The sequence below is a fragment of the Cariama cristata genome, unplaced genomic scaffold (genome assembly GCF_000690535.1).
Source record: "Cariama cristata isolate BGI_N322 unplaced genomic scaffold, ASM69053v1 scaffold13200, whole genome shotgun sequence".
NCBI lineage: Eukaryota > Metazoa > Chordata > Aves > Cariamiformes > Cariamidae > Cariama > Cariama cristata.
Window position 1 is genome coordinate 20,176 of NW_009593008.1, and position 11,360 is coordinate 31,535.

Sequence of the window (11,360 nt, forward strand, 5' to 3'; positions counted from 1 at the left end):
GAGACTGCTACCACTGATTTCTCAGCAGTTCCTTTAATTAGCTACCCTCTGTCAATAGGCCAACAAATTCAAAGACAGGCCATACCTTTGCTATAGAAACCTTCAGTTTTCCATTCCAACAAATCCACTGTAGTCTTTCTGGGACTGTATCAAAGAGCCAGAAAAACATATGGCTTTTTTCCTTCTTAAAGGCAGCAGAAAAGCTATAAAACTGATTTAAAGGCACATTTTAATTCATCAGATATACAGAAACCAACTTTGGCAAATAAAGAGGTAGCGTATATAAGATATAAACTCTGATAGTTTCAAAAAGACATAGCCTTAAAATCACCAATCTCTTAAGGAAATCAACAATAAAACATTATAGAATACAAGAGACAAAGTAATTACTTATACTGCCTCAGTGGCAAAAATGAACAAGAAGCACACTCAGATTTTAGTGAGCAGAACTAATATTGAATAGTCTTCTGTAAGAAAAGCGGTAGCACTGACGGCAGCAGGCAGCAGACAGTGATACGTCCAGTACTCCCGCTGACACAGGCACTCATGCACGCTACAGGTATATGCCTTTAAAACCTCTTCACATACACAGAAAAGACAGTATGAGTGGCCCATAAGGAAAAGCAGAGATAGACAGACAGATAGATACTCTTTTTACCCTATTAATGATCTCCTGCTACAGTTAATCAGTAGTATACGACATAGTACAAGATATTTATCTACAGAAACTCAATGCAAGTGCAATCATTTTCCATTTCGGATAGCTATATTCAACTGCAAATTCCCTCCCACCCTCAAAAAAGGTCATTCATGCTTTACAGATCTTATATTCGGCAGTACATGGAGTGCTGTCACGTTTCCTACAAACAAAAAAACAAGTCAAATCAGAGATTTTACATTTAAATAGTTTTTACATTTATTCTGAAAGCACATCCTTAGTTTTATCATTAAATCGACAGGTAAAGTCATGAAACTAAATCATTATTTGTCCTCTTCTTACTAAACAACTACTAGCCTGAGAAGATTTTTCCTTCATTTCATCCACTAGACTGTTAAGAATGACCCACAAAGTAGAACAGCATTTGATCCAAATGGATCACTTCAAGTGATGAACGGACCATGCCCGAGTATTATCAAAAACTGAAAACAGAACAGTTACAGGATTCCTAACTAATTTGGAGACTACATCAGGAATATACCTTATAATTTATTTTAAATACAGTATGTTGTTTAGTACATATTTTATAAACAGAAGTTGAATATTAGTTTGTGAGAATTTTGATTCTGTAGTCCGCTAACAGCAAATTTACAATACTTAAACATATGAGATTAAAATTCGTAATTACATCCATATATATGTTTTCAAGTTCTTGAATAACTCCTGTTTTGCTTTACAGAAAAAAACCACAAACATACCAAACCTCTGCACTATTACTCTATGTCTATAAGAAAAATTCAGCAGTTAACAGTGTGTACACATACCAGACTATTAATTTCTGTTATCTTTGTCATGTGCAAAAGGTAAGATTGGACATAAAAACTCTATTCTACTCTATCTCAATTCCTTTTTCTTTTTCTCTTTCCAAAAATAAGCCCAACTCACTCTGAAAACTAATCCTATCTTGATTAGAAACACCTTACTTCAGAGGTAAAGATGATATTCCTTAATTCATATGTTATTTTGGAAGAAATCCGAAGCTTAAATTTTCATATATGCCATCTCAAGCTTATCAAAAATACTGAAAAGTCACTTTTCTTTAAAAGTAAATAAAATCAATGTAAACATATTTTCAAATGCATAGTCTTAAGTTAGAATAAGAAACATAATGTTTCAACCATTACAGTCTCAGAATTTGTGCAATGGAGAAGAGCAACACAAATGATACTAGTTTACAAAAGTTTGTAGTGCAAACTCTAACTGTTAATGTAGTAATGACAAAATACTGACAAGGAACAGTCAAACTAAGCTGCCCTGTCTTAAATCTGTTCTGTTGTAACGAGGTTTGAAGAGTCAGGTTTCTGAAAGAGCTGATTTGACCCTATGCAAGTACAGGAGCAATCCTAACTACCATCAAACACATCTGACTACTGGACTAAGCACTAGTTCAAAATACAGGAGACAAACAACTATATTTTGATCCTTTTTAGGGCTACAGAACTCTTAATTTGATAAAGAAAGCACCTTTTTATAAAAAGGTTTAAAAAGAAGACCGTGTTTGCACCTTCGTTTATTTATTTTATTTTATTTCTCTTCTAGAAAGCTGAAAATGCAGATGAATCAGTAATTCTGAGACATATATAATCCGGTTTTCTCTGAAGGGATGCACACTACTTTTATAATTCTACTGTCTGTGTAATTCAGCAAAGGTGGTTTCCAGCTCCAACAGTCTTCTAATTATAGGGAACTATTAGCTAACAAAAGTAACACAGCACTGGAATCCACTTCACCTTATTGAAAGAGGTGCAAACATTCTACCGAGTATGTATGTAGTTTCTATCTTACAGAAAAATACGTTACTCATTCTTTAAAGACAGTCCAAAACTAAGATACGTGATACACAATCACTGGAAGCTATCATTTATGACACTAAATGGTAATTCTTTATGCAATATATCCTATTCTCCCAAAATGAATGAATGGTTATTATAGTCTTTCCTATAGGAAACTGAAGTTCGCAGCTAGCTAGATTCCACACTTCTGAAATTCTGAGTAAACCATACTAAAAAAAGACACTTAAGCTTCATTGCAAAAGTCCAAATTAAGTGGAAAGTGTATACCTTTTTAAGATTCAATTAATTCATTTATGCAGTTTCTTCCATCTCAGCTGGTACATTAGTTTTTAAAATACATGTTTCCTTGTAACTCTCATCAACTGTATACGAGCTGAACAGCAGAAGGGGAAAAAGGTCTAATTGAATGTCCTATAAAACTGGCAGATTAAACACACAAGAAAGAGAGGGCAAGAAAAGATTTTTGCTGTAATTTGAAGACTACAACTCAGCAAGTATGAAGTAGTGGAAGCACAACAGTTCACAAAAGCTCAGCTACATCAGGAACACAGAAAACCAAATAGGGAGATCTAGGTCTCAATAAAAGGAAATTAGATCAAGGTTTTCAGATAAGAAAGAGGTTTAACAGTCACACAGCAAGGAAGCTTAAGGAAAGCAATTGGCACAATAAGACTTTTCATGTTGTATAATTTTCAGGAATATAACATTGTTTAATTTTTTTTATGATGTTGCTTTAGATCCCTCCTTTCTACACCCTGATAAGTCTCTCCACAGACGCAGGCAGAAAGTGCTGCCCTAATACTATTAACTCCCATTTATTCTTATTTGGATCATCCAGATTGCAGACTATCCAAATCATGGATGAAAAGCAATTGCTCAAAAGCACTGAAATATTCAGCAGCACAGGGTATACAGCCACTCTGGACCTTGCAATGATACTGTGCTGCCTATGTGGAAGATACTAAGGCTAAAACCTCACTGGATATAAGCTAGCTTCAGGGTTCTCCCAGGTAGTACTGTGTGCGCTTCATTACAAATACGAACAAGGAATATTTCCTCTGCTTTATTTATAGCATCCCTTCCTTTGCTTCATGTATCCTAGATAAATTCCAACAGATCTTGCTAAAAGTTAAGTCAGTTTTGACAAGATGCTTATCATAACTTTCTATGTGTACCACCCAACTTGCTCTGAATTTTCAGTATTTGCATTACAAACTATTTCTCCAACAAAACAGGCTTTTTTCAAGAAGATAAAATGTCACTGCAAGAAGCAATGCACAGAGGCACTTAAATCTTCTGCCACTCCTCCATGAAAAAGCATACACAAAAATCAGTTGTTTTGAAGACGAGTTCAAAAGGCTCTATATATGTGTCATTAAAAACAGAAGAATACTACTACTTATGCATCTAGTATTTTACAGTTGATTTTGCAAGTCTTTAATATAGAGACATCAATCGTAGCTGCTGTAGGAGAAAAAAACTGAAGTGGATCCACTCATTAAACATTCCAATAGCAAAACTGACCATTTGCTTTTTCAAACAGCACAGGAGCACCGGTTTAGGCCAAGTTTTCCTTGTAACTAAGCCCATATTATTTTATTCAAGGTGCTTCCGGTCCAAAACACAAAACACAGTGGTTCTCCAGTTACCCTCCACTACTATTGGTATATCTCATGTGGAAGAGAGAAACCTCCTTAGTTCACCTCCAAGGCTTTCACAGCTCACGTAAACCACTCTGGCTCTTAAAGCCTGAGAGACCTAGTGATGCCAAAGGGTATCTGAACAATAAAATAACACAAGCCCACACAAGCCAATACTACCACTGGTTTTAAGAGGTAAACCGACATGTTTTAGAGAAGATGCAAACAGTGCTTTCCTCGGCAAGCATACCTATGCTAAATACAAGCTTAAGAACAGGGTTTTTTCTTACTTAAAATTAGCACAAGTGTTAACTAGCAGCTTATCTGAATAGCAGATACAAAAACAAAGTCAAATATATTGTTAGGCACTTTAGTTTCCCATCAGCTGTAGCGATAAGCTCACATATAATCATCAGGCATTTGAAAAAGAAAGGGCAGATAAAGCTCAAGAAACTTACATACATATTAGCACTGCTTTTGCTCAGTCATTTAGAAATTTGCAATAATTATAACAAAAAGGTAGGCTTACTCACCCATTTTGTGAGAAGAATTTCTTATAGACCCAGAAGGCTGCCAGGAACACCACAATTGCCACAATCACTTTAGGAAGAATTAAAAAAAGCCTTAGAGTGATAAAGATCATTTGTAGCTCACAAAAAAGCCTCAAAAATTTTTAGCAGAAATAACACTGTCTCCATCCACAGTCTATACACTCCCCCGCCCCGCCCAAGAAAACCAAAACCAAACCAACCTTAAAAGTTGCATGGCTTATTTCACAAATATACATTTGATGCTTTACTCAAGGTTCTTCGAGATAGTTCAGCTCAAGAACAGTGATCATCAAGACAGCAAAACCCCACCAGCTCAGTAACATTAGAACAGCTACTTCAACATCCTAACGTTACTTTTTGCAACAAGTTTGTAAGAAAAGTGGTAGGCTTACAAAAGCAGGTAACAAATGCAAGGACAGAAGATGGACTAAACACTGCCTTTGAAATCTGATGGCTTATATACATGAAAAAACACACATTTTACATGAAATTACTCTATAATTACTGCAGTCACAGGTGATGACCAGAACATCAATTTCACATAAAAAAATACAATCCACATCGTATCTTATTTAGGTTTTATAAGATACTTACCACAGATGATGGCTGTAATATATGCACCTAAAAAGAGTAAATCAGTGTCACAAGAGGAACACATGCTTCTTATTTGAGCATTATAATAAAATAACTTTGTGAATATCTTTAAGTAGATCAAGCACTTCTGTCAACACAATCCTTGAAGCAGGCCAGTTTACATCATAATATTTATTTAACTTAAGAATATTCTTATTTTTAAATGGATTTTACCGAAACCTATTTTTCTTATGTCAAAACAAAGAAGGAAGTTTGCATTAAATAATTTCTCCTGAATACAAAAGAATGTCCCCAAGAATTAAAGCTTCTGATACATGTATTTTCATGCTAGTGAAAATTCTTGCAGTTCATACTTACTTAACTGGCAAGTTGGCACTCCAGGAATCCACTGGTTTTCTCCAATATACTCAATACGAGCTTCACCATGTAATGTGTAGCCTGCATAACATTCAATCGTAATAAAATCCCCAACAGAATACGACGGTTTTTGTCCATCAATTATTCTACCATGATTTATGCTTGGAGCAAGACCAGAAGTTTTAGGCCCACCTGGAAAGAGAAGAGGGGAGGGAAGAAAAGGAAATAAAAGTGAAGAACAGAGCTGGTACATGAAGCAGATTCAAGAAGTTGCCATCAAAAAGTCCCTACGTTTGTGTAAATATCAGAAGCTCAGCCAATCCTTAAGACATTTTAAATGCAAAGGCTTCCTGCCTCCTAGAGGCTGCAGATACTTCTTCTGATGGACATGCTTCAGACACACTAACAGAAATACACATCTCAGCTTCATTAGGACACACAGATGCATCAAAGTAACGACAAATTATAACAAGTGATCACATGGTACAAAGTGAGGCGAGAATAAAGTCTGCCATCATCAAAGGAAGAATCTTCAGAAAACACTCCCATAACAGATCTTTCACTGGCTTTTGAACTTCACCAATTTCCATAAACAAAACTAAGCCTGAACAAGGACTCTGACTCTGCCGAAAACTTTCCTCAGTTGCTGAAACTCCACCCCATGAAGCTCACAACCCTACTAACATAACCTGTTGGTGCCCTGCCGATGGACTTCTGACTTTTAGGGTCTGCACATTACTATGTCAGACATTTGGAACTTGTCACTCTGCCCTTGATTTTCCCAATTATGAGTTTTACTCACATGCACAGTCTTGTAAAGAACTCCATGCATTCTGTCCTTGACAAGTTACTGTCATCTCTTCAGCACCATTAGGAAAAGTACAGTAAGCATCGCACTTTATCCGAACAGACTCTCCTCCTTCATATACAGATTTCGCTGGAATCACTACTCCATGAGTGATCTTCGGGGCACCACATACACCTTCAGTAACCAATACATGAATTTAAGAGTAAGTTTAGTGATAATAAACTTTAAATATTTTGTAATTCATTAACTCACTCCACAAATATAGATTGCCTTTGTATGAGAAAAATAGATCAGCATACCTGAAGAGTTTAATTTCACCACAATTTTAAGTATAAATAGTTCTTTTAGAAGACTTAAAAGAAACATCACTGTAGGGACTCATTAAGGTACTGTGATCTTATGACGTGGTAGCCAAGAAATACGTATTTTTTCATTATTATTTTTGTAAGCCCTAGAATCATTACCAGGTGCCTTATCAGACTCATTCATTATGGAACACCCAAACATACTCTTTGCAGAAGTGGTTCTCATTCTTGGGAACTCATTATAATGAGTACTCATGTAAAAAATTCTCTCACTGTACTCTACAATATTCCTTCTGCCTCTAGCACAAAGAGGAAGGAGAAAGGTTATAGAAGGACCTCTGCAATGTCCCCAGCCCTGCAAATTAGTCCTGACTTAATAATTTGCCTGATCAAAACCTAACAACATACTGCACAACATACAAGATGCCTGGAAAGTAAGAGTTGGAGAGCTGCATAAGAAAACACAGACATGTAATGGTCTTGATTACTCTAGAAGGTCACTATAGGTTTCTTCATTGTGCGTACTCCTAGTTCTTTCCATCAGAATTCAGAAACACATCTTTTCTCCTGTACTTACGCACAAAATCACTAGAACAAACACCATGATGCTATTACAATGAAATAGCATCACAGTTTGTCCACACTACAACTTCTACACGCATGCCTGTAACTCAACTCACTCATCTGAACACTCTTTGGAGTTAAGAGTCACTTGAACATCTTAAATGGTTGCCCATAGCTGAGGCTTCACATCAACTTCCTTAGTTTCTGATTTCCAACTACAGTGTTATTTTAAGTTTTAGCTAAGACAGACTTACAACATTCTTAACATGCAAGAGAAGCTGGATTCTTATTTAAAGGCTTACTTTTCTCACAAGTTGGTTTTGGAGGAGACCAGGTGTCATTTTCTCCACAGGTTATAACCTCTGGTCCAATCATGAAATAGCCTGGATCACACTCAAACATGACTGAGTCCTTATAGCTATAGGAAGGTCCAAATCCAGATTTTTTTCTTCCATTTTCAACCTTTGGGTTATCACATTTGACCACTGAAATTGGCAAAAGAAAAATAGCTCCAAAACATTTGTTTCACAGCATCCTTTTACTACTTGTAAGTTTCCTTATCTAATTCCTCAAATTGTTTTGAAGGGGCTTTGTAAAAAGGTTATTCTCTTGAAGGCGGAGTAGGTCCTTGTTTTAAACTATTGAGTTGTAATGGTACACAGTCAAATAAGAAATACTAATAATTGATATAGTCACGTTCCACTTCCAAAAGACATACTCCTGTACAGTGACAGAATTCCAGAAACCGAAGCAGTATTGATTAGCGTTCAAATGACAACATGCAAGCATCTGGTATTTCTCCCTACATCTGCAAAGCAAGACTTTGGCTTGCTGGGCTTTGTATTTATTTCTGCACTTGCATAGTAGCTGTGTTTAGAAAAAGAGTTCTTCCTTACCTTTTTACTGTTCATAATCTAGGTTCCACATTCTTGCTCTTTACACAATTTTTCTTCAGCTACCCAGGCTTTATGGTCCCTCAGTTCCTTCACTTTGTCCTTATCACTTCTACCAAAAGCATGCTCATACATATATTTTTAAAGTTTTAACTTAAATTTTAGTCATATTCTGCATCATAATCAATCAATATCCATAATGTAGTTGATCTGACTTCCACTGGAACTATATCAAATTTAGTACCAGAGGATCTGTTTCTTCTTTTCTACAGGAAAGCCCTCCCCCCCTACCTCCCCCTTCCAAAAAAGGGACAGATAGCAAAGGTTTGGATCACATAGGCTATAATAAAGAAGTATATTAAAAATCCCAACAACCTCGACATTGTGGAGGTGGTTCGCTCCAAACTCCATTTGAGTGTGCATCATATGTGCAGAAAATAGTAGCTGGGCCAATCAGTGAGAAGGGATCCGCGCCTTTTGGTACATCATTACACTTATAGGTTACCGGCGTTTGATAAACATAGTCAGGTGCTTCAGTGTAGCGCCCATTGGCTATGCTTGGAGGTGGTCCACAAGGAATTCCTAGAAATAAACCACACAAATTACTCGACAGAATTTTGCTGTCATCTTGTTCATCTCAGAAATAGTGAGCCTTGATTTTCAAGTAATTTCATTTAAAATCTGACATACAGCTATTTCTAAGACAAGATACGGTTATAACTGAGAGTTACTGACGGTCACTCATTACAGGGAGTCACAATTTCAAGAAGTTGACTTTAACTAACAGGAGCTAATTACCACAATAACTGATACTTTTCAGTGGTCATTCCTGAGGTACATCCCAAGTAGTTCCAATAAAATAAAAATAAAAATCAGTCCTATTTTACCATCGTTTCTTATATTGGAAAGTTTATGGCACAGCTGTTTTTAAATGAACTACCACCATCTGAATATAGACTTAAACACAGTAGTAATTTACCTACTTTCACAGAAAGGAAGATCTCTATTCCAGTCAACACCTTCATTCTTAATTACACAGGAAATTTCATCAATTCCACGTAACCTGAATCTGGCAAAAATTTTTAAAGAGGTGAAGCTTAAGAAACATCTCATTTCTCCAACAAGCATCTAGAAACTTGATTTATATAATTCTGTTCTGTGATTATGGGAACATAACATACCAAGTTCTTTTTCAATGAGAATGGTATTTTAATTTATTTATTTTTCAGTAACAGTCTCAACTTTGAAAACAAAAGAGAAGCAAATGAGACATCACTACACCATTTTGTGTACCCTCTAATAGTAATGCCCTAAAGTTACTAATACTAAAAAACCTCGCAAGAGGTTAGTGCTTTTGACTTACTTTGCTATACACAGCAAATGGGCCATTATTCAACATAATAACGAAGGGTAATGAATATATGTACTTATTCCCTCTGCCACAGGAGCATTAAAAGAAGTCATTAGAGGTAAGACCAGTTTTCATTCTGCAGAATGTCACTAAAAAGCTTAAGCCTTGGTTGAGGCAAACAGCAAGTAAAATCAGGGAATGAAATCAAATTTAGCTGTAGTTTCATTTGCTCCAGGTAGAATTCAGGAGACATTTCAAGTCAGAACTGGAATGGAACCTGCATAAGAAAACTCAGTTTTGGTTCAAATCTGGTCTAAACAGAAAAAAATGAAAAAGGATTCATTAACTTCACCAAAATACTTACCCTCTTTCACAAGAAAAAGTAGCTTTTGAGCCAAATGTAAGATCTGTCACATTAATAAAACCATGTTCTAATTCTCCTGGATGCCTACATTTTCTCTCTAGGGGGAAAGGGAAAGAAAAAGAAAAAAACACAAAACACAACACACTACATCTTTGTAGTTATATACAAAGATTAAGTCTTTGGCATGTACTGCTCATACCATCATTACCATTTTTCAAGCCTTGTTTAACATATTACATAATACTAATTCTCACATAAAAACCAACTAAAACTGTTAAATATTGGAAAGGGAAAAAGCAAAAGACCTCGTGCACACATTACCCGTACAGAACGGCTCTGTGGGTGACCACTGTAAGTCTTCACCACATGTACGAGTTAATGGTTTTCCAGGGATCCTTTTATAGCCTGGCCGGCAGACGTATGACACCGTGGTTCCGATAGGAAAGCCCTCCGCTGTGCTCAAACTCTCCTTGAGCTCTGCATACTGCAGTCTGTCTGGAGCCATACACGTGCCTGTCAGAGGAAGAGGAAGCAAGAAGCAACACACAACGTTGGCAACAGGAAGAGATGCCAGTTGAGGCATAATGGCACAGAAGCTAGGTTAATTCAGTAGGTTTTAAGGACTCATCGGTGACATCAATCAAAGAAGTGACATTCTTAAGAGACAGAGCTATATGTAGATTTAACTAGGTTTAAATTTTTAATTCATATTTTAATTGCATCCAATGTCCAACTCTACACCAGTACAGGTTACTTATTAATTTGTTTTCTCAAGTTCTTCTTCAGCATTCTACTCACACAATGCATTTCCCTCCAGTTCTTTTTTTTTTTTCGTCTGTTTACCTTATTCTTGTAGTTAAACACACCACTTAATTCACTGTATACCCATCTGCAGCGAAGTGCCTATTTACCTTGCTGCAGGAAAAACAAACCAACCAGCCACACTTGCATACCTAATTTCCTTCTCTAAGGCAAAAGGCCAGGTAGATCATAAAGTGGAGTTTAAAACCAGCTACACAATCCAACGGAGACCTACAGACCCAGGGACATTCTGAGGTGCGGTTAATGCTGAAGACGTAAAATTCCTCCACGGTAGAGGAGTCAGAAAAGAATCACACTGAAGACCTTGCAATCCAAATGTCAGATCCGCCCCATCTCTGCAAGACTTACACAAGACAGAGGCCATCACCTCTCTGACGATACCTATTAACCTCCCTTCCAATCTATTTATATTATTGTTTAGAGACTTACCAAACCATAAAAGAAACTTAAACCTCAAACTCATGGTCAGAACCAGCATCCATTCTCACCAGAGCCAGCATGCCTATTTTCGCAACACAACCTTTCTCTCACCTTTTCGCCCCAAACCCCACCGAAGCCACCCGGGAAGCTCGCCATTTCCTTCTCCCTCCCCACCGCCCG

The 11,360-nt window shown here is 36.7% G+C and overlaps 1 protein-coding gene across 1 annotated transcript; it reads right to left on the minus strand.

The window, feature by feature from the left end:
• Positions 1–808: 808 nt before the first annotated feature.
• On the minus strand, positions 809–10,451 carry LOC104167051 (membrane cofactor protein-like; the record flags this gene model as incomplete). The annotated part of the gene is made up of 10 exons (XM_009707211.1): positions 809–860; positions 4,685–4,751; positions 5,297–5,323; positions 5,654–5,845; positions 6,456–6,644; positions 7,633–7,815; positions 8,599–8,805; positions 9,207–9,292; positions 9,939–10,035; positions 10,260–10,451. Coding segments are annotated over 10 exons (1,292 nt in total), but the record flags the coding sequence as incomplete, so codon positions are not given.
• Positions 10,452–11,360: the final 909 nt, after the last annotated feature.